This window comes from Lycium barbarum, chromosome 2 (genome assembly GCF_019175385.1).
Source record: "Lycium barbarum isolate Lr01 chromosome 2, ASM1917538v2, whole genome shotgun sequence".
NCBI classification, from domain to species: Eukaryota; Viridiplantae; Streptophyta; class Magnoliopsida; order Solanales; family Solanaceae; genus Lycium; species Lycium barbarum.
Window position 1 is genome coordinate 118,190,321 of NC_083338.1, and position 27,385 is coordinate 118,217,705.

At 35.8% G+C, this 27,385-nt stretch overlaps 3 protein-coding genes and 1 long non-coding RNA gene across 5 annotated transcripts; 1 reads left to right on the forward strand and 3 right to left on the reverse strand.

Moving 5' to 3' along the window:
• Positions 1-722: 722 nt before the first annotated feature.
• LOC132626904 (uncharacterized) lies at positions 723-6,675 on the reverse strand. Its single transcript, XR_009577696.1, has 2 exons — positions 6,380-6,675; positions 723-969 (listed from the first exon to the last, which is right to left on the reverse strand). It is a non-coding gene; the product is annotated as an uncharacterized LOC132626904 (long non-coding RNA).
• Positions 6,676-6,921: 246 nt separating this feature from the next.
• LOC132628802 (uncharacterized) lies at positions 6,922-8,192 on the reverse strand. The gene is made up of 2 exons (XM_060344566.1): positions 7,840-8,192; positions 6,922-7,720 (listed from the first exon to the last, which is right to left on the reverse strand). The coding sequence occupies exons 1-2, from the start codon at positions 8,190-8,192 to the stop codon at positions 6,922-6,924; spliced, it is 1,152 nt and encodes a 383-aa protein (XP_060200549.1).
• A 3,002-nt stretch (positions 8,193-11,194) lies between these two features.
• Positions 11,195-13,302, reverse strand: LOC132621607 (uncharacterized). Its single transcript, XM_060335943.1, has 3 exons — positions 13,118-13,302; positions 11,931-12,060; positions 11,195-11,837 (listed from the first exon to the last, which is right to left on the reverse strand). The coding sequence occupies exons 2-3, from the start codon at positions 11,997-11,999 to the stop codon at positions 11,493-11,495; spliced, it is 414 nt and encodes a 137-aa protein (XP_060191926.1). The 5' UTR covers positions 12,000-12,060; positions 13,118-13,302; the 3' UTR covers positions 11,195-11,492.
• A 3,355-nt stretch (positions 13,303-16,657) lies between these two features.
• LOC132626905 (transcription termination factor MTERF15, mitochondrial-like) lies at positions 16,658-23,854 on the forward strand. 2 transcript variants are annotated; one of them, XM_060341935.1, is made up of 2 exons: positions 16,658-17,895; positions 23,445-23,854. In XM_060341935.1, the coding sequence occupies exon 1, from the start codon at positions 16,684-16,686 to the stop codon at positions 17,854-17,856; it is 1,173 nt and encodes a 390-aa protein (XP_060197918.1). In that variant the 5' UTR covers positions 16,658-16,683; the 3' UTR covers positions 17,857-17,895; positions 23,445-23,854. The 2 variants fall into 2 exon arrangements, with proteins under 2 accessions (XP_060197918.1, XP_060197919.1); XM_060341936.1 differs by lacking the exon at positions 23,445-23,854 and adding an exon at positions 23,301-23,387.
• The last annotated feature ends 3,531 nt before the right edge of the window (positions 23,855-27,385 follow it).

Here is a 27,385-nt window from a genome sequence, read left to right on the forward strand (position 1 = left end):
AAAAGAAAAAAATACATAGTTGAAATAAATAATCATTATATCTAAAAAGAAAAAAATACAATTGGGATAAAATATGCAATGAACATAAAGAAAAACCAAAAAGAAATATAATTGAAAAAAATAAATCATTATATTAATTATATGGCGATTAATAGTTGAAAAATACTCCACTTGGAAGCTGATTTTTCGATTTTTGACCCTTCCACGCACCTAAAAGAGAGAGTGTTCACTCTCTTTGTCACATCAGCGTCTAGGGGATCGAGACTATCATATTACCAAGTTCAGGGGGGTAATTAAGCCAACGCATAGTTTAGGTGTACACCGAATAAAAATCGACAAATTCAGGGGAGTCCCAAGCTATTCTGTCTTTAAAAAATATATCACTAACCAAAATGGTTCCAACATAATATAATATCGAAAAGGTTCAATAAGCATAATAGATACTAGTAGAAAAATAATAAAGAAGGTTTCACATTATCAACGCCTAATGCATATTTTAGCTAATTATTAGCAAAGTTAAAGAAGTCCCTTTTGTTTCCCCAAGACCTTAACCCAATTCTCTAACTTGTCAACCTCTAGTTCCATCCATGCTTTCCTGTAGCTCCTTGTCACGACCCAATTTAGGATCGCACAGGCACCTACCTTTCCCTCCTCAGTAGGCGAACCCTCAATCAATAACACAGTAATCAAGTAAAGACAATTTGAATATACCAATAACTACGTACAATTAACAGCATAAATCAATTACCTAATAAACTCCAATATTCAAAGTATTTACAACCGTTAAATAAATAAAGACTCTTTTCAAGTTCCCACGACATGGTCTAGACTAGTACAAAAGCGACTAAAAGATACGGATTACAATAACACTATAAGACCCAACCTCCGTCCCGGAGTGAAGTGGGAGAAGGCCTTCAGATTAGGCACCGCGCATCTCCGAACATGTTGCAATCAATCACCTGAAACACTCTACACCCGAAAAGGGTGTAGAAAGAGCAGTATCAGTACAATCAACGAGTATTGAATAAGTATCATAGGCCGACAATGTTAGAAACACGTATCAGTAAAAGAAGTCACAAATAAACATGATCGACAACTAAATCAAGTCCTACGACTATTTATCGCACAATATGACACCAAGACCCTTAACTCATTCACCTTCCGTTAATAACCACATGCCAGATCCACAACAATATCACGACAATCATATATCATTAATACCATTCGTTTTTAGTCTACATCCTTTAGAGGCCAAACATACAACTGATCCTATGAGCGATCCACAAGACAACCAACCAGTGAAAGTCACAGATAATCGAAGACAAGCATACATCATTGCCTAAGAAGCATCTAATCCCAATTGTGCAAAGTCTCAATTATCAATCCGATTCTAACACCACAAGTAAACACCAAAATCATCTGAACAATCCATAATGTAATGCAATGCAATGATGTATGAATGCAATGCAATGTCATGCCAATGCTGTGTACACATGTACTCCGGACGAAACTATCTACATCTCGGTAGCACAACTTAATGTGACTCGAGAAGTCTAAGTGCCACCCGTCCCGGATCTTTGCCCAACAAACAGACGGGACCCCGGATCTTTGCCCACGAGGGGTTCTCATCCGCACCACTCTGGGGGACCTGCGAAATCCATGCACTCATTCAATCAACAATTTCGGAACTAACATTGGATATCGGCCATCTCACGTCACTCGGGTAAAACCGAGCCCAGCTCATCAAAATATTTCATCAAGTATCATCAGTATCTCAACAGTGTATCATGAAAATTGAGAGTGCATGCAATGCATGTATTATCATCAATAATCATGTTCAATATCACAAGTACCAACGATGGCACGCCAACAATATATCCGAATCACAAACACCAACAATGGGTGCACCAACAATATATCCGAATCACAAACACCAACAGTGGGTGCGCCAACAATATATCCGAATCACAAACACCAACACCTGGGTGCGCCAACAATATATCCAAATCACAAACACCAGCGATGGGTGCGCCAACTCTATCATCAATATCTACACAAGTCATATGGAATTCCATCCACGTATCAACATCAAATTAAGGTACCACCATAACACAAACAAGTTGTAACAACAATTCTCAAAACCAATTACTCACTCGTGGCATCAAGCCAACACAATAGATCAAATCAGTCGCAACACAGTATTACCGCTCTTCCTTTATCAGCCTATTAGCTTAGTACAAGTAAATTCACCTCCTACTCACAAAGCATTCATTCCTACTCAGTCTAGAACTCAATCGCAACCGTTGGTACATTTCATCATTCCATTTATCAACTAGATTGGCTATTAATAGCATAACACACTTAATCACATATTACGAAAATTCTCATCGTGAGACACAGAAAATATGTATCACCCACTACTCCCAAGTCACACAAAATCCATTGATACTCACGAAAAGCAAATCAAGCATCCTAAAGAATCTACAGGCCACAAGCCCAAACATACAAATCGTACGACAATACCATCCAAGGATTCCATCCCAAATCTCCAATTCTTACACATGCATTCTCCGTTCCTTCTAATACATGAATATGGAAAATTAACCGGAGTCTACCGAAAGGGAAGTCGTAACCTAGCAGTCAAACAGGTGCCACGAACCCACACATTTGCCTTGTCTTTCGAAGCGTCTTCAAATAATCAAACTCTATTCACATGCAAATTCTATGTAAGAAACCATGAAGAATGATATCCATATTGACTACTTTCTATTCGAGTTAAATTCCACCCTTTAATTTAGGAAAACGTTTCTCAAGGCCAAAACGGAAATTTTATGGTAAAAATACCAAATTCAATACCAAAAGATCAAAACCCATTACTATAATCATAGGAATACTCAATTAATCATCAAAATCACCTTTCTATGAAAACCCCCCAATTTGGGTCTAAGAACCCTAGTTTTGATTCAAGAAATTCAACTTAATAAACATGGGTATTGATTACTAAGCATAGATACATGATAATTTAGCATAAACAACAATAATTTCATCGTTAAACATCATCTAAGAATCAATTTTGTTTTTAACCCTTCTTCACATGAAACCCATCAAAATCCTCTTTGATTCTAGTCTTTACAAGGTTGAAATCATGTTTAGAAGATCATAATGGTTAGATATAAGATTACGACACTTACTCTAGGAAGGAAACGACTCTCTAGACCTTCAAGTCGCCTCCAAGAGTGCTTACAACGAGTTTAGAAGTTATGGGAAATGTCTAAGGGTTTTAGTGAATTTAAACAAGTCTCAGACACAGTTATACCGCTCCAGCAGTCGCGACACCGCCACAGCGGTACAGTCCCAGTGGTCAATCAGACCGTCCCAGCGATCTAGTCACAAAATGCACTTCACCGCTCCAGCGGTACCATTACCGCCCCAGCGGTGCCGCTGCAGCGGACACCATCAAATCAGACACCAGAAACCAGTTTTCTGGTTTCGCCAATTCCATCCCGATACTCGACTATCATATGGAACCCAAATTACACAAACAAAACATGCAGATATACATAAAAACGCACTACGAACTTACCCGCGATCTCAAATTTCCCAAATAAGGTCTCGTTGACCAATTCAACTCTCGGTCAAAGGTTCTCACTTAAGGTCAAGATTTCTCACATGCCAAAATAAACACTAACGAGGCTCAGAAACGGTCAATAAGGGAAAATCACGCTAATTGGTCGTTACACTCTCACTTTCACAAATTATGGCAAGAGTTGTACTGTATAATGGATCTTTCTAGCCAAGTTCTTGTAATTTGTCCATACATTCTTCGACGTCAGGTGTACTACTTTTTTTAATCAATAACTCCAATGCAGTACTCATCTTCTCATCAATTTCCAAATGAGACGATGAGAGTTTTCTCTTCTTTCCCGAAGCTTTCTTTTCAACAGAAAATGAAGATTGGGATGAAGAATCTTTAGGAGCTTCATCATTTCTGTCACCGAATAGATCTTCAGCTCCATCAATCATATCAATATCTATAGGAGTAGACACAGAAGAGACACCAGGTCGAGGATAGGTTCAACTTGGACTCCAACCATGAATTCCTATTGAAGTAGAACCATAAAAAAGTTTAGTTTTTTGCACAGGTCTGGAAAGGGTAGAGGTGAATTCCTCAATGTCTTTTCTTTTGGATGAGCCTATATTCAAATATAAAATATCATACTTTTAATTAAACCTTCTTCTTTACAAATAAATAAAGAAGAAATTATCAAATAATGGACTAACCTTTATGTACTCATCCCACTCACTATTAGACATCTGAAAGGTATTGGTTGTTGGATCATAAATATTGGCAGTCTTTTTAGTTAGTGGCAACCAAGCTTGATATTTTTCTTTCAGATAATCATAATAACTCTTCATTTTCTTTTGGGGAACGCTAAAGCGAGGACAAGTCTCCAGAGCTAGGTTAACCTTGTTCCATGAGTCTAGCTTCAAACTACTTCCAAGTCTCCCGTTTAAGGATACTTCTTGAATACAATTTTCTAAAAAAGTCTTTACTACATCCATATCCTTCTAATTCACTCTTGAATTTTCACTAGATTGTTGCATAGCTGAAATATTGAAAAATAATAAATATAACAGATGAACTGACGCAACCAAAAGTAAATAAACAAAGACAATCAAAATTGAACTCTTTTTCCTTCTTCAGAAACTAACAGAATCATTGTTTCAGCATTTCTTCTACCATAAACCAACTTATACATTTTGTGCTCATGACTTGTCCTTTATATTAGTTTTAAGATTCTTTTACGTGAGGTAAATATGATTATAATGATCTATATATATAGCTAGGAAACTATAGGCAACATTTACTTTATGAAGGTCTTCATACTCTTTAAGTCAACTGTGTCCGTTTGGGACACACCTCCTCTACTTGTTCACTGACTTTTTACCCTACAATCATCCAAATTTAGTGCCTAAAAATGATCCTCAAGCAACTTCTTCCATCAGTGACACCACTAATATAGATAGAGGTTGGACAGTGGTCTCTTTCAACAAAAAACCACCTAAAACTCTTTCTACAGCTCCCATTAATTGTCCAACGACTCCTTCTAATTGTGCTAAGCTGGTCAAAGTTCATCCTAAACCCTCCGCTGCTAAGGATTATCCAGGTAAGTATTTGCAACGAAAATTTAGCAGCTGCATGCAGAGAGGACCACCCTATGGCTCTGAATGTTTTAAAACCAAACCAAAAAGAAACATAGAATAGAGTGGTCCTTTATTAATTAATAGCTGACCATAATCAGTCACCACAGCAGCTTGACTTCACACACACACATACACGGTAAAAACTTACTCGCACCCGGTATTTACACCCGGCCAATAAACACATAACATGTGTCATTTTATTTAACTATAATTCTTAGTGTTTAACCATAATTTACTATCATATATTTTCCAAAAGATCTTCAATAATAATTAAAAATATAATAGTCTTATAAAGGAGAAGACAGCATACAACAGTTGTCTCATGTACTGCCCAGTTCATAAGATCAACTTTTCCATCCAGCGCCAAACATCAAGTTTTTGACAAGGAGTAACCAAACATCAACTATGACTAAATAAATTTATCTAATAAAAAATTATAACTCATGTAAAATAATCCAGCCCATCAAGCACTAGACAAACAAAATTACCGTGGATGACCTAACAATGCATCAACTAAAAAGCTAATCGTGAAAGACCCATCCACTAAAAAGCTGTTACCATGGACTACCTAACAATTCCCACACCTACTTATATTTGGGTTGCTAATTGTGAAAGACCCAATAAAAATCCATCTTTAGCTACTGTTGGAAATTTTTCTGATAGCTACATCATACATTGTATGGTAAAAACTTCCTTTTTACCTAAGGTTCTTTTTACTTTTATTTTTTTGTGGTAAAAGTAGAAGAGAAACAGAGACTAGAACCTAGGGAAGTGGTAGCCTTGTTGCATCAGCAAAGGAGCAGAAGCTCCATTAGTTGTTCACTTTGCTGCCTCGCTAAACCAACCCAGAAATCAGGAAATTTTTTCAAACTATACAAGTATCAATAAAATAGTTACAAGAATTGAAGTACGGATTTTAAATTTCAAAACAAATAAAAAGGTGGTTGATATGATAGCCCATAACCCATAAATCTCTATCACGATACTAATCTCAACATAACCTTAAACCCAGAAAATAAAATTTCTTATTACTTTGAGCAAAAAGTTCAATCTTTTTTCATAAATGGGGCAACAAAAAAAAACCGCAGCAGGTTGAAAAACATCAATACCCCCAAAAATATTGTGAATATAAAAGATACTAGACAGAATACTTGTAAAGATTATGAAAACTTACCAGTTCAAGAGAGAAAAAAATGGCATTTTGGTTGAAGAAACAGAGAGGGAGGCGTGGAAATTTTGCAAGAGAAAGAAGCAAAGGCGTGTTTTGTTAATAGCGTGTATTATTTAATGAGTCTGAATGGAATAAGACTCTTTTATAGATCTGATTTGTTCAGATCTATTCAGATCCATTAAGAGGTTCATAAGGAAACAAAACAAATGCACTTAATGGGCGGAATCTGAATAATTAAAATTCAGACCTTAAAACTAAATGCACTTAATGTGCTGAATCTGAATGATTAAGATTCAGACCTTCATTAAGTGGAAACAAATGAGGTCTAAGTCTTCCAAAATGAAATAAACTCCGATTTATACTAGAAATGTAAAGAAGACAACTAAGTTATTACACTTCTACCCTTAATGAAGTAAGGGCCTGATTTGGTTGTCTTCCTTGAACTTGAAATTCGAAAATGCTAGCTTTTAAGTAATAGCCTCCTTGCAAGCGTAGCCATCTTCATTCTCTTTCTCCAATCCGTCTTCCCATGCAATCTTCCACACTTAGGATCTCCGAAATGGTGCCAAGGCATGCTCACGAGTGCTCATCTTCATGTATACTCCTTGTGATCCTTGGAGCTCCTCGCCTTGATTCCACATAGGTGACCTTGGGGCAACTAGGATTGCATCATACTCCTTGTTAGCAGCCATTGAAAATGGTTCATTTGGCCAATAAGCTTGATCACCAAGTGGGTAGAAGTGGCTGGCATACGCTTTAAAGTAACTTTTAACGTTGTATTCCGATGCCACATAACTTGATACCGTTTTTCCTATTGACTCGAAACACTTGACGGCATGAGAACACGGCATGTGGTATGCTTGCCACTTACCACAGCTACACGTTCTCGTGCCCTCATAAACGGTATGTAAGTTTCCTCCCCTATCTTCGTAATAACCTGTCCTGACTTCAAACACACGTTCAGCTAAGTTATACTCGGTCATTTTGAGCAGTTCACATTTTTCCCTGTGATGCTCCATCAGTTTTTTCGATTTTGGCATCCATCTCTCACCCTCTGCTAATATGGCTTTGACATGCTTTGTTCTTGTCACAAACCACTCCACAACTTGCATAAAAGTAATTCTCACCATTGCAGTAACGGGTAGTCCCCGAGCAGATTTTAGCAAATCATTGAATGACTCCGAGCTGTTTGTTGTAAGAGTCCCCCATCTCCAGCCTTCATCAGCATATAATGTCCATTTTTCAACTTTGATTTTCTTCAACCAAGTATATGCTTTTGACTCACTGCCTTGATCGTCTCCATCCTTACAAGCCATTTTTTTGTTGATGCTCCATTGTAGCCACCTACATCAATTTGTTGAGTGTGCTGTTTCCAAACTTCGTTTGAAAATTTGCCTTAATGTGCCTTAAATAATAGCGATGGTTAGCAAAGGGAGGCTGCCCCCCCTCCAAAGTAGACATACTGTGTAAATATGTCGTGATGTCGATCAGATAGCACGCATATGCCCATATGATCCTTAATAATATACGACCTTAAATGTGTCAAAAACATCCCCCATGTCTCGTTGCTCTTGTTAGCGGCAATTGCGAAAACAAGAGGGAATATCGACACATTGACATCCATTCCTACCGCAATCAGTAGCTTGATGTCGTATACACCATATACATGTGTGTCATCTATGGATATGACTGGCCGGCAGTGAGAAAAACCATCAATACATGGTTTGAATGTCCAAAACACAAAGTTAAAAATATTACCGGGTAGAAGCCTCCACTCTACAACAGTACCAGCATTGAATTTTTGTAGAGCTACCATATACCTCGGCAACGTCTGGAAAGAGCCCTCTCAATTTCCATAAATCATTTCAAACGCACGCCTACGCCCAAGATATCCCTTTCTTTTGCTTATCGCTTTATGATATACTGCCTTAACGTTTCTAATGCAATCTTTGATGGGGATCCTGCAGAAGTTTAAATAAACAACATTTAGCAATGATAATTTAATTGATGTAGAATTATAATGAACTATGTCGAATATGTTACCTTGGGATTTCGGCAACGTCTTTAAGTAGCACTTGAGCAATAATATTTATATCTAAATTAAAATGATCTGCTTGATTCTCTCCCATGTGACAAGTGTGACGTTGGTGGAATTTTGTGATAACCCACATACCATCGGGCTTAACAATTCCCCGAAGCATCCATTGACAGCCTTGATACTGTCATCTACAAACTAGTCTGCATACTTTTCTGATTGAATCATCAACCCTATACTCCCTCATTCCCTTGTAACTATAAATTTTGACTGCCCTTTGCAATGCCTTTTATGATTCGAACATCATGCCTTTTTCAAGGTAGCAATCATCTTTTATAAGATCGGTCAGTTCTTTCCACATTTTTTGGCGACTTTGATCATATTCTCTGGTGAAGACAAAGGCATCAGTACGACCTTGAAAATTGTCAAGATATGGAATATTGTCAGAATGCCACTGCATTTGGCTTTCGGGATTTGAGTTTTTCGGCATCAGACTTTGCATCATTTCTATTAAATTTGCTTGCTGCATACCTGATTAAACATCGACCTCTTCGTCATCATCATCATCATTGGTTACTTCTGCATTATTCGGTTCACTATCACTTGATGATGTCTCACAATAATTTGGACAATCATCCCCATCTAAGAAAGGCCACTTCCTACACGAAAATTAATATATTTTAAATACCAACATCAATTATATATGGATTATTTAATATCAAGGTGATCAACCTACCGATATTGATCTATATTGTCATAGTTTGGAGAAAGATCAACTCCACTAAACTGAGAGTTTTGCCCAAAATCAACATTTGGTACTACTGGTGAGTTTCGTAAAAAAATTTCACTGTAAATTTGATTAAATTGTTGGTTTAGAGAAAGATAAACTCCACCGAACTAAGAGTTTTTCCCAATATTACTCATATCAGGTGTATAACCCCTACAAAGATACTAAGAATGGATATTTAGCAATAAATAAAATAATGTGCTACTACACAAATTAATAATTTAACAATGGATATTTACCAATTTTCAGTGTAAGTTTGATTAAATTGCTAGCTTAGAGTTTCCAGCGGCACTTGACCACGTAAGATGTCTCCATAAGAATTAAATTCTCCATAAGTGTTATCATTGGTGGGCTAGACTTGAAGGACTTCTTGATGTATCTTTTCAATATACATTTCAAGAACATAAATGGCGACTAAATCCCTATATTCTTCAGGCGCCCTCAAATACTCCCTCAAAGAGTCATCATCATTGATATTCCACACACCATAAAGCACTAAACCTTGTGAAACAGTGTGTGGATATCTGCCTATTACAGATAATCCATACTGAGGGGGATTAGTTTTTATTTTTTTGGGTAAGTAACTGACTAATGTTTCGTAATTCAAGGTCGTTGGAAACTTTACATGGGCTTGTGGTTTGATACTATAATGCACGGTATTGTTGTCATCAAGTATATCTCCATCCCAGAATAGAGAAACCTTAACAGTTGAAGAAGAAGACATTTTTTCTCTGAAGTTCAATTTTTTTCAAGAACTTAAAAGACTTAAACTTATAAAATGGATGAGTTTTTACCTCATCCAACATTCATATTAAATAGGAAAAAATTGAGCGCAAAAGGAACATTTAAAAAACGTGGTATTAACCCTTATTGCGCATGAAAACACTGATCAATACTTTTGCGCATGAAAATGTTGCGCAATGGGTAGGACATGGGAACTAGATGATGATTTTAAATACTCAAATAACCTGAACAACAGATTCAATTGACAATACAATAATACAATAATACAATGAGAGAGGAGTGAGGAGTGAGATTGGCATGTCAGGGAGGCTGCAACACTGGAACAAAACTTGAGGTCATTAGGGCTTAAACGCCCAAAAAAACATGCTATGTCAATGCCTCGTGACACTCCACAAGAGTTGAATTTTGCTCTTAACCGTTTTGGTGAAAAGAACAATCGAATGAAAATACGTTGTCTAAGGGTAGAATATGGTCAACATGGTTATGTAAGATTCAGATCCCAGTGGGATGAGATGTTCGATGAAGATTAATATTTTTTTATAATAAAGTAAGTAGGTAGGGTCATAATGACCACCCCCGAGGGTACTTGGTGGTTTGCAACTATATAAGTAGCCTTTCATTTGTTATTAGACTACAACATATTCAATGTCGAGTAGTAGAAATGTACATTGGTTTTTATTCCTTCCAAATGATTCGAATGGCAGTGGTGATGATAGTTCAAATCATAGCAGCTATTCCAGTGAAACAAGTTTTCTTGATAACAATGATTTCAAACTAGACGATCTGAAACCCCACCTTCTTATAGAGCGTAATGATGATTTTTGCAGCGTGAAATATTCAGATCCACGAGAATATTTTTTGCGGCTTACGTTGAGAATGGGCATATCGACATGCCGAATCAGAACGTCTTGTTCGTGACTTGAAAAATCTCAATGCTCAAATTCCAATAAGGTACTCAATAACCATGCCTCGAGTAGGTCCAGAAACTTGTGAGCTTGCGGTACAAAGGATTAGAAAAGAAAACAACAGAATGCTAGCAAGACGTTGTAGATTTTACATGCTAAAGTTGGCCGAAGAACAAACATCGTCAGCAAGTAGAGAATTAACATCTACCGAAAAAAGATATATCTTAAGAAACCAAAAATATTGTTCTGAGGACGTTATTGAGGACTTCTATTCTGATGATGATTAGGGGTTATTTTGGTTCACTCTCTTAGACTTTGGGTCATTTAAGTTTCAGACTCATGCGGTTAATTTGTATTTTTAGTTTATGGTGAAGTCATCAATTTGAATATTTTTAGTATGTTTTTAATTTGCTTTAATTCTTATAGTCTATTATTAATTTATATAATCTTCTTAGAGTTAATAATACATAAAAAGTTCAACAATTCACAATTCAAAAAAAAAAAAAACAACACAAATAAATTGGTACATAAAGGATGCGGATTATATAATAAATGAAAATGTGCAACTAGTAAAAACAAAATAAATAAAAATAACAAACTAAATAGAAAATACATAGAAAAACAAAATACATAGAAATATTAAACTTAATAAGCAAAATACATAGAAATAATAAACAACATCAACATAGCAGAAATAATCTTCCAAAATTTCAGTTTTTCTTTCAAAGCATTTTTCTCGTGTTGAGTGTCTCTAAGGTTAGCCTTGAAAAAACTTTGTTTTTCTTTGGATTCTTTTAGCAAGACCTCCAAAAGATCAATTTTGTTTTTAGCTTCCATAAGCTTAAACTGCAAGTCAAACTTCACGGTATCTCTAGTGATACGTGAGGTCGGGGTATCTCTATCAACAGGAGGCTTTTTAATCTTCGCCGCCACCATTTTATCCACGGGAATGCTATCTTCCCAACTAAAATGTTTGCAACCGCCCATATCCTATAAACATTACAAGAAAATCAGTTTTTAAAGTAAAATATGTAGATAATGTGAAAAAAATTTAAACCCTAAAACAATTGTAAAAACACTTACTTCGGGCACTTTACAACGCCAAAAATGACGCCCCGAATTATCTAGGGTCCTTGATGTGGAAGCAGCCATCTAATGCTTGCATTACGATAGGCTACCCCGCTAATACAGAATGCTTTGTGCACCGGACTCCCTACATTGTGGAAATACTCCATTAAGCAAGAAAAAAAAAAAAAAAGAAATCCACACTCCCTTTGTCCCATATTACTTGTCACATTTTTCTTTTTGAGAGTCAAGCTACATGAACTTTTCATTTGACAGGTATTTTAAGATACTAGTATATTTTTTTTAACATATTCATGTAAGAAAAATTGCAACTTATACTAGTACTTTTCATTTATTAATTTTTAAATATCTAAATTGTAATTTTAAAATATTGAAGTAATCTAATCCATTTTAGTTCCGAAAAATAGTCAAATTCTCTCAAGAAGTGAAACATGACAATTAATATAGAACGGTGAAAGTCAGATTTACTTACGAAAAATGAGATGGTAAAATTGCAGAAAAAAGTTGAATAAGTTACTAGGCACTGGCAATGAAAAACTCAATGTTTCCATAAATTCGAAAACTAGTGAGAATTCTTTACAAGAATACTATATTTAGTGGGGGAAAAAAGGCAGTCCAGTTAAGAATTACTCCCTCCATCCGTCCCAATTTAAGTGTTTACGTTTTGTTTTTTAGTCGGTTTCAAAAATAATTACTCTTTTCATATTTTGATAAGTTGATAATTCAAACATCACAAGTTTAAATCAGAGGATTCAAAGAACTTTTTGCTACTTTACTCATCGATCACAGGATTCAAAAATGTTTTTTTATTTTTTAAATTTCGTGTTAAGTCAAACTAAAACATTTAAATTAGGACGAAGGGAGTAATTTATTTGCTACTGTTGATGGTAAAGTTGGAGGAAAGTGAGTTAGAGCCTGTTTGGATGGGCTTATGCCTATAAGCTGTTTGCAGTTTATAAGCTAAAAAAAATAAGTTGGTAGTCTAACTTATTTTTTTTGGCTTATAAGCTGTTTTCAGCTTATAAGCTGCTTTAGATAAGCTAAGTCAAATGGACCCAATTATTTTTTTGAGCTTATTTTAAGCACAAAATGACTTTAAGCTGGCCAGTCAAACACTCAAAAAAGCTGAAAACAGCTTATAAGCAACTTATAAGCCAATCCAAACGGGCTCTTAGTGAGTTTACCAATGATGAAGAATGCGGATTTCCATCCACCGGATTTGGCTGGGGTCACCTTATAGTCCACCAAGCCTTCAATGATTTCGCCGAGAAATGGTGTTTCTGTGTTGGCTTCGGTGGCCATCAGGCGACCACCACAAGTAGCTGAGTCCAACTACCTATCAGGATTGTTGGTTGCCTGACGCAATTAAGTGTGCTTTGTTTACCACATATATTATATTATACACTAAATATAGTTAATAATATATACATATGCCAAATATATATTTGATTTAGCTATAAATTACAAATTTAAATACATCAGGCTAGTTTCCATCAGAGCCCGACTAAATCAGGCTAGCACTCTGACTAGGACATATTTTTCCACAAATTCTATCTCCATATTCTTTTAGTTTAGCATAACACCTAAACGGACCTTCAAATTTGGTCTTAATCGGTAAGTATGCGCTCCAACTTGGGGTGTGCACAAATAGACACCTCAACTTGTCTTTGTTAGTTGAACACTACAACTTATAAAATGATCATATAGACACTTTCAAAATTTATGTTTACGTGTTCAACTTTATACAAGTTGAAGTTCTTATTTGTGCACACCCAAAATTGGAGGACAGGCGTATCAGCTGAGACCAAATTTGAGGGTCTGTTTACGTATTTTGCCATAAAATTTTAGTTTATTTCCTTTTCGAAATTTAATTGCTACCCTCCGTCCCAATTTATGTGGCACAATTTGATCTGGCACGGAGTTTAAAAAATAAAGGAAGACTTTTGAAATGTGTGATAAAAAACAAACCTTATATAAATGTGTGGCAGTAAATCATCTCATAAAGTTAAATTGTTTCTAAATATAGAAAAATGACATTTTTTTTTGGGACAAACCAAAAAGAAAATGATGTTAATTGGGACAGAGGGAATAATGCACAACAAAAAAATCGAGATTTTTGACCAATTATAGTTTCTCAATACCCTTCAAATACAAGTATATCAGGTGCAACTTCACGTAATTGTCTTCTCAATACCAATTGCTCTTTTCTTGAATATTTAAGCTTTGCCTTTTCTATTTTGATGTACATGTCATCAGTGGCCAATTTAGGGGTAAAAATGGGTCACGTGAATACATGATCATCCGACTAAATTCAATATATTATGTGTATAATTTTTAAAATATATCTAATATTATCTGTTGGAACACATGCTATAAAAGGCTTGGTGGTGCACTTTGTTGCAAGCTAAGTTATTTATCTAGAGGTTCAAGAATCAATCCCCACTTGAAGCATTTTTTTCCTCCTTTTTTTAATAGTGAACTCATCTTTTAGAAATTCCAGATTCGTCTCTGCATGTCATGTACAAAATCTATAGCTTCATCATGTACACCTATAAATAATACTCCATCTGTTTCAATTTATTTGAACCTATTTCCTTTTTAGTCCGTACCAAAATGAATGACCTCTTTCCTAATTTGGAAACAAATTCACTTTATGAATGATTTACAGCCACATAAATTTTCAAGGCTTATTTTGAACCACAAGTTTCAAAAGTCTTCTCTCTTTCTTAAATGTCGTGCCCAGTCAAATGGATTCATATAAATTGAAACGGAGGGAGTATTTATTTATACATTAATAAGTGTTTGAATTCAAATCTTTTAAGAAAAAAATCAATATACCTCTAGTAATATTCAAAATTATTAAATTTCTTATTTTTCAATTAAATATTTGCAAGGCATTATGGTGATAAATTAAGAAAATGAAGATATTTTAAATTAATCTTGTAATAATTTTGATAAATTTAATATTTTACAATAATTAAGAATATTTTAGTAAATTTATTAATTATAATGCGAACGGTATAATTAAACCAAATAATAAGTTGGTTATTTAACCGTAGTGAAAAATACAATTTATTCAATATTATATTCATAAAATATTAAGAGTACAGTTTATTATAATTAATACGATACAATATGAGTATATGACACATGAAACAACTCTCTAAAATAAGGAGAAAAGGACCAAAATAGTACATTATCTTTGGGTTTGGACCTAAAACGATACATGTTCTTTAACATGGAGCATTAATAGTCCATTATGTTTGCAGAAGTTGTGCACTTTTAGTCAACCCCCAAATATTCTGTTAAAAAATTAAAGGAAAAGGGCAAAAAAGTTGTGCACTTTTTTTTTTTTTTTTTTAGTTTCAAAAAAAAAAAAATACCCTTCAACAATCTATTTTGCTAAAAGTACCCCTAAGTTCAACTTTTTGGCTCATTTATGCTCTTTGACTAACGGTTAGCACTAAATTTAAAGGAAAAAATAATTTAAATTACACATGGCATTTTATTACTAGTCTGATTTTCTAAATATTAAAAAAAAATTGAATTTACAAACTCTAGAACAACTATTTTTTTTTTAAATGTGGTAAGCCCTTTTTTATTTAAAAACAAAATCAGGATTGGATTTTTATTAACAAATGTGGATTTTTTTTAAATATGGAAAACTGATTTTGTTTTTTAAAAAAGGGTGGAAAACCCATTTTTAAAAAAAATATGGAAAATTGAATTTTTTAAATCTGAACTGATTCTTTTAAGTCAAATGTGCACTCCATAATCTTCTTCTAGATTTAAAAAAAAATAGTTTTCTGGATTTTTTTTAAACACGGTTTTCCACACTTTTTGTAAAAAATAATAATCTTTAAAAATCTAGTTTTTCAGAAAAGTCCAGTTTTTCCTCTTTTTTTTTTTTTTTTTTAAAGTATCCTAAAAATAAAATCATGAAGATCTAAATTTTTTAGGAAAAAAAATAAATCAGTTTTCTTAATTTATAAATCCATTTTTTTAGATAAATTAATTTAAAAAATCCAGCTTTCTAGTTTTTTTTTTTTTTTTAAAAAATGGGTTTTAAAAAATCATTTTCCTGATTCTACAAAAAAACATTTTCCAGATTTAAAAAAAAAAACAATTTCCAGTAATAAAATGCCATGTGAAAATTTAGTGTTGGCCGTTAGTAAAAGGGTATAAATGAGTCAAAAAGTTGAATTGAGGGGTATATTTAACAAAATAGATGAATGGATGATATTTTTTAGACCTTTTCTAATAGTTCAGGGCATTTTTGCCCTTTTTCGATAAATTTTTATTAAAATATTTGGAAGTTTAACTAAAAGTGTATCACTTATGCAAACATAATGAATTATTGGTGCTGTATGTAAAAAGAACATGTTTGGTTTTAAATGTAAATCAATGATAATGTACTATTTTGGTCCTTCTCTCCTAAAATAAGCTTAAAAATAATTACTCATTTTGACTAAGAGCATGTTTGGATGAACTTATGTCTATAAGCTGCAAACAACTTATAAATTAAAAATAAATAAATTGGGATAATCTAACTTTTTTTTTAGCTTATAAGTTATTTTTAATTTATAAGCCGCTTTAGATAAACTAAATCAAATTGACTCAATTATTTTATTGAGCTTATTTTAAGCAAAAAATACTTTAAACTGGTCAGACAATCACAAAACAAAAAAAAAAAAAAAAACTGAAAAGAGAGCTTATAAGCAGCTTATAAGCGAATTCAAACGGGCTCTAAATGCTGAAAAAATTGTCTCAGACTTGTGATACTCAAGGGTTGATGTTTGGATTTGGTAGCAATGGCGCTAAAAAGCATCTCTCTTCCAAGTTCTATACTTTCAGATTTCACTTGTTTTATTCCACACTTCCAGCTACTTCCCGTGCTGATATATTGGTTGATTTCATGGTAAACTCACTTGGTTTCTCAACACACGAAGCCATTTCTACAAGTGACAAGGTAACTCGTTCAAGACTCAGAAATTATGAACCCCATTTGTTACTTGATGTCTTTCACAATATGGGTTTGAACAAATCACAGATCAAAACCCTCATTTCTTCTTCCCCTGAAGTGTTGTTTTGTCACATTGACAAAAACCTTAAACCCAAGATTAAGGTTTTACAACAACTTGGCTTATCTGGTTCTGACCTTGTTACATTTATCAAGAAAAGTGATTTCTTAACAAGAGGTTTACATACTACTATAAAACCTAGTCTTGATTATCTTAAGGAGTTATTAGGTAGTTATGATTCTGTAGCTATGGTTGTTAAGAAAGAGCCTAGGTTGCTTTCTAATAATCTCCGTAAAGTAATACCACCCAATATATCATTGTTGCAAAATCTTGGGTTTTCAAGAATGGATATTGAGACGATTTTTAATCGGCGTCCTAGGTATTTGCTTAATAACCCTGTGTGGCTTGAGAGAGTTGTACATCAAGCAGAAAACAGTTTTCACATTCCTCGGGAGTCACGGATGTTTCTTCATGGCATTGAAGCACTTGTGTCACTTGATGAATCTAAATTAGAAAGAAAATTAGATATCTTTCGGAGTTTTGGATGGTCTGATTCCGATATTTGCGCAATGGTGAGAAAGCTTCCTTACTGTTTGACGTCATCAGAGGCTAAGATAAGGATTACGTTGAAGTTTTTCATGAACGAACTGGGGTATGAACCTAGTTATCTGGCTTCTCATGCGCCACTTTTAAAGTACAGTTTGGAGAAGAGGGTCATGCCAAGGAATGAAATCTTGAAGTTTCTCAAAGAAAAACAACTGATAACAAGGAAGCTAAGTCTTTACACTGTCGTGGCATCTACTGAACTAGAGTTTCAAAAGAAATATGTGCTTCCTTTCAGGGAAAAGATGCCGGATTTGTATGATTTATACATCAAAGTACAAGCTCAAGAGAAGTCTTGACACTGAGACAGTGCCTGCAGACCATTGTTTGTTTAAGAGGTTTTTATTCACTTCTTGATAATTTAGTTCTTTCATTTTTGTCTCATTTCAAGCATGTTGCTAGTTCACTTTTCATTGATGATGATACATTATTGAGCAATGTCTTTTCAAAAGAAAAATACTGAGTGATGAAAACTAGAGATTGAGGGCAGTCTCATTTTCAAATCAATTGATGCTTCTTGTTTAATGAAAAGGAAAGCAATGCAGAAATAAGACTTGATGTGTAGGACTTTGCTCTTTTAGAATGCTTATCTCAATCATGACAGTAATTGTTGTCGTAGTAACTGAAGTTTCTTATATCTTTTTGGTTGGACAGTATTGCTTCTCGACCTAATCTTGACTTAAGTATTTTCCTTTGTTGCTTTGTCTAGGTTAGTGGGTCTAAAATCATTAATTTTTCGGTAATGGGTCTAAAATCCTCATTATATTTGAAAAGCACATTCCTTCTAACTTGGTCAAATGTAGTCATGATGCTCTACATGTGACATGTACCTATTATTGACAATTTTGAAAGGAGTTATAGGCCATTGCTTGTTCTCAAGAAAAACGGACATATGAGAATCAGATACAAGTAAATTAGGATGCATTCTGTAAAAGTTGTTTCAGAAAATCAATTTTAGTGTGTCGTGTATATGGAATTCGGCTTTGGTTGACTCTTAGTAATGTACTTGTCCGGGGAGAATGTGGTTCATGCGTGTACAAGTAAAAGAGAACCTGAAGTATCTTCTGAAGTACTTAACAGAATCAACATATATGTTTACGTGTTCTGGCGTAACTGACCCTTCATCTATATGATATCCACTTTTTACATACTACTATATAACCTAGTCTTGATTATCTAAGGGAGTTATTGGGTAGTTATCATTCTGTAGCTATGGTTTTCTAGAAAGAGCCTAGGTTGCTTTCTAATAATCTCCCTAAAGTAATACCACCCAATATATCATTTTTGCAAAATCTTGGCTCCTGAATGGATATTGAGAGTTTCTCATCGGCGTCCTAGGTATGTGCTTAATAACCCTGTGTGGCTTGAGAGAGTAGCATATCAAGAATAAAGGATTTTACACATTCCTCGGGAGTCACGGATGCTTCTTCATGGCATTGAAGCACTTGTGTCGCTTGATGAATCTAAATTAGAAAAGAAATTAGATTTTTTTCGGAGTTTTGGATGGTCTGATCCTGATATCTGCGCAATGGTGAGAAAGCTTCCTTACTGTTTGACTTCATCAGAGGCTAAGATAAGGATTACGTTGAAGTTTTACATGAAGGAACTGAGATATGAACCTAGTTATCTGGCTTCTGATGCGCCACTTTTAAAGTACAGTTGGAGAAGAGGGTCATACCAAGGAACAAAGTATTGAAGTTTCTTAAAGAAAACCAGTTTATTATAGGGAAGCTAAGTCTTTTACACTGTCATGTCATCTTCTGAATCAGAGTTTCAAAAGAAATATGTGCTTCCTTTCAAGGAAAAGATGCCTGAGTTGTACAGGGAAGCTAAGTCTTTACACTATCGTGTCATTTTCTGAATCAGAGTTTCAAAAGAAATATGTGCTTCCTTTCAAGGAAAAGATGCCTGAGTTGTATGATTTATACATCAAAGTACAAGCTAAAGATAAGTCTTTACAGTGAGAAAATGGCTGCAAAGCAGTGTTTGTTTAAGAGGTTTTATTCACTTCTTGATAATTTAGTTCTGTTTTATTCACGTCTTGATAATTTAGTTCTTTCATTTTTGTGCTCTTTTCAAGCATGTTGCTAGTTCACTTTTAATTGATGATGATACATTATTGAGCAATGTCTTTTCAAAAGAAAAATATTGAGCAATGAAAACTAGAGATTGAGGGCAGTCTCATTTTCTAATCAACTTATGCTTCTTGTTTAATGAGAAGGAAAGCAGTGCAGAAATAAGACTTGATGTGTATGACTTTGATCTTTTTGAATGCTCATCTCAATCAGGATATTATTTGTTGTCATTGTAATTGAAGTTTCTTATATCTTTGTGATTGGACAGTATTGCTCCTCGACCTAATCTCGACTTTAAGTATTTTCATTTGTTGCTTTGTCTAGGTTAGTGGGTCTAATTTTTTTTTTCTTTTCGGTAATGGGTCTAAAATCTTCATTATATTTTGAAAAGCACATGCCTTTAAACTTGGTCAAGTGTAGGCATGACGCTCTACATGTGACATGTACCTATTGTTGACAATTTTGAAAGGGGTTATAGGTCGTTGCTTGTTCTCAAGAAAAATGAGTATTATCTGAGAATCATATACAAGTAAATATAAGATGAATTCTGTGAAAGATGCTTCAAAAAATCAATTTTAGTTATGTATATGAAATTCGGTGTTGGTTGACTCTTAGTAATGTACTTGGCCTGGGAAAATGGGGTGGTTCGAGTGTACAAGTAAAAGAGAACCTAAAGTATCCTGAGAAGTACTTGACAGGATATCGGATATCTGTTAAGTGTACTGGCATAACTGATTCATCTATATGATATCCACATTTTTTCCAAATTAGAGATCACTTGACATTCTTCATCTTTGTAGTCTCAAGTCAGTCATGGTAATGTAGCACGCTAGGCCCTCTGTGCTACAAACCTGCACAATGTCTCTATTTTTTCTTTTTTGGTTGAATAGGTAAGTATCTTATTGTTGTTGTGCAATATGTACATGTATTACACAGTAAAGAGTTAGTCGCATTCCTATCCTTGTAGGACTCTATGAGATCTTTCAATGACTCAACTACATTTACCATTTCCTTTTTACATAAAAAATGTAAAGCATGTATGTGCTTAATCTTGATATTCTGTAGAGAGCTGATTGTCTTCAAAGCATCTTACATTCCTTTTTTTTTTTGGTTGAATAGGTAAGTATCTTATTGTTGTGTGCAACATGTACATGTATTACACAGTAAAGAGTTAGTCGCATTCCTATCCTTGTAGGACTCTATGAGATCTTTCAATGACTCAACTACATTTACCATTTCCTTTTTACATAAAAAATGTAAAGCATGTATGTGCTTAATCTTGATATTCTGTAGAGAGCTGATTTTGTCTTCAAAGCATCTTACATCTCCAAACAGTACGCCGTATACTTTCACGAGTGAGATTCCATCATTTATTGTGTCTCCTCTGCTTACACCCCCCCCCCCCCCCCCCCCCAACCAACAATCATTTGAGCAGTTCATTGGTGCTCCTAGGCATCACCATTCAATGCCCAACCATATTCATAAACAGCTGTCACCACTTACACATATTGGGGCAATTGATAAGTAACATCTGGAACAAAGGTGGAAGCGCCTTTTCTACAGTTGTCGTGTGTCAAGCATGATTCTTTGGCTAGTAGTCAAGAGAAACATGCAACTTTTGCCTCTTTGATTGCAAATGAAATGCTAGATGGCAGATTGAAAGCAGGAAAGCAGGAACACCTGGGATTTTATGCAAACTAGATGTGGAGAAAGCCTTTGACAAAGTGAGCTGGTCCTATCTGTTAGACATGCTGAAGCAAATGGGTTTTGGAGATAGATGGATTAAATGGATCAAATACAGTCTTTCAACTGTAAAATACTCCATTCTGGTGAACAGGGGGCCAGTGGGTTTTTTCTCTCCTAAAAAAGGAATAAGACAAGGGGATCCTCTTTCTCCTTTCTTATTCATTCTAGCCATGGAGGGTCCGAGCAAGATGCTGGACAAAGCCAAAGAAAATCACTGGATTGAGGGCTTCAAGGTGGAAAGCAGGCCAAACAATTCTATCTCAATTTCCCACCTTTTATATGCTGATGATACCCTGATCTTTTGTGGGGCAGAGACACTTCAAGTTCTATATCTTAATCTTACTCTCATGCTATTTGAAGCTATTTCTGGACTTCACATTAACATGATGAAGAGCAAGATCTATCCTGTCAATGAAGTTCCAAACTTGAATATCTTGGCAGGGATCCTGGGGTGTGACATAGGCTCTTTCCCGTCGACTTATCTGGGCCTTCCGTTGGGTGCAAATTACAAAGCAACTGAGGTTTGGAATGGAGTGGTGGAGAAGGTGGAGAAAAGGCCGGTAAATTGGAATATGCAATATCTATCTATGGGAGGAAGGCTGACTTTAATCAATAGTGTATTGGACAGCATACCTACTTACATGATGTCCCTCATTCCAATGCCTTGTGAGGTAAAGGAGCAGCTGGATGGCCTAAGAAGGGCATTTCTATGGGAAGGAAACAGTGAAGATCATAAATTCCATCTTGTCAAATGGGATAAGGTCATAATGCCAAAGGAACAAGGAGGTCTGGGAGTCAGAGATCTCAGCAAGCACAACAAAAGCCTTCTTTTGAAATGGTGGTGGAGATATGGCCAAAGAGGCACACTCTTATGGAAGGAAGTGGTGAATGCAAAATATGGCAGGCTAGATGATTGGCGCACCAAAAAGAATACAACCCCTCATGGTGTTGGCCCTTGGAAGCATATCAACAATCTTCAGTATGACTTCTTCAGGGAAGTATTCTTTAAGGTTGGAAATGGTTCTAAAGTCAAGTTCTGGAAAGACAAGTGGGTGGCCAATCAACCCCTCAGAAACTCTCACCGCAGAATATTCCTTTTAGCTGTAGAACCTGACTCATCTATCGCTGACAATAGAGATGGCAACATTTGGGATATTCACCTTAGAAGAAACTTGCAAGACTGGGAGTTGGAGGAACTAACTGATCTTTATAGGTTACTGGCAAACTACCCAATGAATCCTCAACTTCCAGACAGCTTAAGGTGGGGGAATTCAGAGAAAGGCATCTTCACAGTAAAAGCAAGCTACAACCAGTTGAATGCAGCAGAGGGAGTGATAACTTCATGGCCTTGGAAGCTGGTTTGGAAGACAAAGCTCCCCCCCCCCCCCCCCCCCAAAGTTAAATGTTTCACCTGGACAGCTCTTTACAATGCTATTTTAACCCAGGACAATCTCATGAAGAGAGACATTACAGTGGTGAGCAGGTGTTTTATGTGTCACAACAGCCTAGAGACTGTAAACCATTTGTTACTGCATTGCCCTGTGGCAGCTGATCTTTGGACTATGTTTTTGGCTATTTCTGGAATTAGTTGGACAACCCCCTTCAGTCTAAAGCAAGCAATTGAAAGTTGGAGTTTGTGGAAAGTGGACAAGTCCATCAAGAAGATCTGGCAGATGATTCCAGCATGTATTTTTTGGTGTATATGGACAGAAAGGAACAAAAGATGTTTTGATGGGATCTCAGCTCCTAACTGCTCTCTTAGGCCCAAGTGTTTGATGAATCTTTTTAGTTGGAGCAATCTTTCCCCTGTAAATGATGTCATTCCCCTTTTAGATTTTATCAGCTCACTCTCAGTGGCTTAACAGCCTTAGTTTTTGCTTCTGGTTCTTAACTCCCAGCTCATACTAGTTTTTTTTTTGCAGTATTTGGAGTTATAACCATATGATTTGTAATCATTCATGCATGTTCTTGATGCCTTTTTAATACAACAACTTACTTCATCAAAAAAAAAAAAAAAGAAACATGCAACTTTTGACGGTATGTCCACCTTTCATCTCTGTTTCCAGGTAACAAGACTGCTTGTTGATCATCTGAGGTAATCAAATTAGTCTCTGGTTGTTGTACATGGTTGAGTATGTCAGGGAACTGTTCTTTCAGGGGACCATGCCTAATCAATTGTCATTCCAAAAGGACACCCTCCTACCATTACCCACTTTAATATCAATATATGATATAAAAGAGGGCCATAGATTTTCTTCTATTCCTCTGTACTCCCCACCCCAGATTTTCTACTATTCCTCTGTACTCCCCACCCCATATGAAGAAGATGATTGTTTAAATACCAGGGGCTTTCTTGACAATATTTAATAATGATTACTTCTCTGGATAGTGCTCGTTCTTCTGAATTGTATCTTTTGTTTTGTTTTTTGAAACTGATAAGGATCTGAATTGTATCTCAATGGCCATTTCATCAGAAGGCTGCTATTATTCTGCCTGAGATCGCCAGTCCTTTTTTCAGCCAATAGTAATAGAGCTCCATTTGATTGAGTGAAAAGATCTATCTATGTTGCTTTGCCAGTGAAAGTTTCTCCACACTAGCTGGTAACAAGAATATCGACTATAATCTAAGTTGGTATAGAGTCGTACGGTAGGAATCAGGATTTACCTTCCATCCAGTGAGAGATATGAACATTTTCATCTTGCAAATATTTTCACATCTTTTATCCCCTTGCCAATTTTCTTATGGCTTGTTCTTTTCACCTAAATGGAGCCCTAAGTAGCTAGTGGTCAGCTACCAACTTGACATTCTGGTATGCTATCAAGTATTAAATCATTGGGTATTTGATTCACAGAAAACATATACTCTCCCTCCAATTTACTTTTAGGCCAGATAATTCTTCAAATACAGTTAATATAACCTTAAATGCCTTATTTGCTCCGCAATAGCATGAAAAAACTAGTGTCATCAACATATAAAAGGTGTGGAATTTCCGTAGTGTTAAAGCCAATGCTAGCCACTTTAAAGCCCCTTATCCATCCACTATGACTGGTTATCTTTTGCTTTCTGTTAAATCCTTCCATAACCAGTACAGCCTATCAAGAGCTTAGAGATGATTTGGTATATGCTTCCTATCATACTGATCGGTCTAGAATCCTTCATTGCCAATGTGCCATTCTTCTTTGAGATAAGAGCAATGTAAGTGGCATTTATGATCTGTTTCCCTCTAAGATCCCTCTGGACCTCTAAGATCCCTCTGGATCTTCGTCTGTTTCTCCATTAATATCCAACTTATCAATCGTATTGTATTCTCTATCTCCATCCTATTTTCTCACATTTATTTACATCTTCAATTTCTATCAATAGACTACCCCACATTGTGGGATTCAACTGGGTATGTTGTTGTTGTTGTTGTACACTACCTTTTAGGATCAAATCTTCCTTAGTAAGTTGTTCCTGTATTTTATCCAACTCAGTCTTTTGGTTCATAAGTCGGATATCTTCTCTCTAGACTGCCAAATTTGTTGGTATTCTCACATTACCAGCTTTGTTTTAATAAAATCCAGTTTCTTTAAGAGTAAAATCAGGCTTACTTGCAGGAGTCCCACCATTCTCTTCTCTTCTCTTTAAAACTTCAACATCTAAGCACCAATTTATTTGAAGGACGACCTATTATTAACACCCCCCCCCCCCCCCCCCCCAAAACCCCACACGCATTGGAGTAATATAGGATTATGTCCGGAGGCAATTCTGGGAAGTGCGGACTACTTGATGTATCTAAACTCTTCATCCCATTATGTTGTGGAAGAGAATGTGTCCGACGATCTTGAGGAACTATGATGATTGTATGCTCCCCCTGTGAGTGGTGGATGTTCTATGCATTTTGAAAACTCATACATGGCTCTTGGTGCTCTGTTGTTGTTAGATCTCTCAGATACAAATCTTGTCACATTAAGCTCTCTATGTACTACCCACGACCCATGCATAGACCTCTGGTTGCTCATTGCTGTCATTTTCCACCAAAGTTCATGTCTTTAAATTCTACTATTGGGATTAGGACCATATATATGCACCAGTTAGTTGCCATGAGAAATTATTGAGCAGAGATGTGATCTGTAGAGATATGTGGATGCTTAGGTGGATGTGTGGACATACTAGGAGAGATATGATTAGGAATGAGGTTATTCGGGGCAAGGTGGGAGTGGCCTCTATTGAGGACAAAATGAGGGAAGCGAGACTGAGATTGTCCGGGTATGTGAAGAGGAGGTGTGAGGATGGGCCAGTAAGGTGTGAGAGGTTGGTTATCGCAGGAGTTAGGAGAAGTAGAGGACAAAATGAGGGAAGCGAGACTGATATGGTTCGGGCATGTGAAGAGGAGGTATGAGGATGCGCCAGTAAGGAGGTGTGAGAGGTTAGTTATCGCAGGAGTTAGGAGAAGTAGAGGTAGGCCAAAAAAGAACTGGAGGTAGGTGATTAGACAGGACATGACACATCTTCAGCTTACTAAGGACATTACCTTAGATAGGAAGGTGTGGTGGTCGAGGATTAGGGTAGAAGGGTAGTAAGTAGCTGTGAAGTGTCGCACTTTAGGTGAGAGAGGTAGGGGCTTATTAGTAGTATTATTTTTTAAGCGTGTAGTTTCTATACTTCGATGTGTATTCCTATCGATTGCGCCTTTGCTATATATCTTGTTACTTTGCTGTCCTATTTTTTGTATCTGCGTCGAATTTCTTTCTTTTATTTACCTTTCCTTTCTTCTCTTGTTTTTCCTTTTGAGCGAAGGGTCTTTCGGAAACAATCTCTCTGCCCCACAAAGGTAGGGGTAAGGTTTGCGTATATCCTACCCTCCCTAGACCCAACTTGTGGGATTACACTGGGTATGTTGTTGTGGGTATGTTGTTGTTGCTGTTGTAGATGTGATCTGTACAGCACCACTGTGGGTACCAGTATATATAGTTCTCTCTTTCCACTATCAATTAGTAGTAAATGCTGTCTCTTAATTAACATGAATCACCTTATTTGAATTGTATCATTGGGATGATAGCTGGACATTCGTTAGATTTACTAAAACCATTGCTTCTCCAAGCAAGGATATTACTGCTAGGTCATCTTTTGGTTGCTGTCAGACTTTAGAAATCGATTAGAAACTGAAAATGGAAGGCATGCTCGTTTCCTTGTCCAAGGTGCTTTTTATAATGGTAGAAAGAAAATAGCAAACGTTTGGCCTCCTATTCCTAAACTATTGAATGTATGAATGCATATCTCAATCATGATTCTCTATATGTTTATCTTGGGAGAGTATCTTCTGTTAGCTCGGACGTGTGTGAACATAGAGGAGCTTCCTTAATCACAATCTGGGATGGCAATGCGGGTTGAGCCTTAACCCGCAAAACCTTCAACCCTCCCCGTCCAGCATAGAACCTCTGTCCGTCTTTAACCTGCCTCGCCAGCTTCAATCACAATTTGAATGTTGTAGTGATTATGTCATGTTAGAAGCTCATGCTATTAACATGTTTAAGCAAGGCCACTCTCCAATGCATACTTTGTTGTTGAAGTAAAGCAGTACTAAAGAGAAAGCAGTCTTAAAGCACTCAATTTTATTAGAATTGTTTTTATAAAAGAAGCTATGGTGCTTAAAGTAACTGTTGTGAGAAACTTATATTAGATCTGGGCCAAATTCATTGTTTGGAAGGAAAAAAGGGTGAAAAAGATTTTGGCCAAAAACTTCGTCAAGTAATTTGCAAACCTATCAAACAGACACCATTAAAACTTGAAAATTGTTTTTGCCAAAAAATTCTGCACCTAATTTTGCAAGCAAACAGGGAAAGTTTTAGCATCATAACTTTCCTTGAAATCACATTTATAAGAAATCTCTACCTTGAATGCTGGTTAAAAATAATGTCTGTATCATAGGTATACCTATAAGGACAGAAGTGCTGAATTCTTGTCCTGTGAGTTTGGCTTCACTTGCTATGTGGTCTACCCTTGTAAAGATGTGGTATCATATTA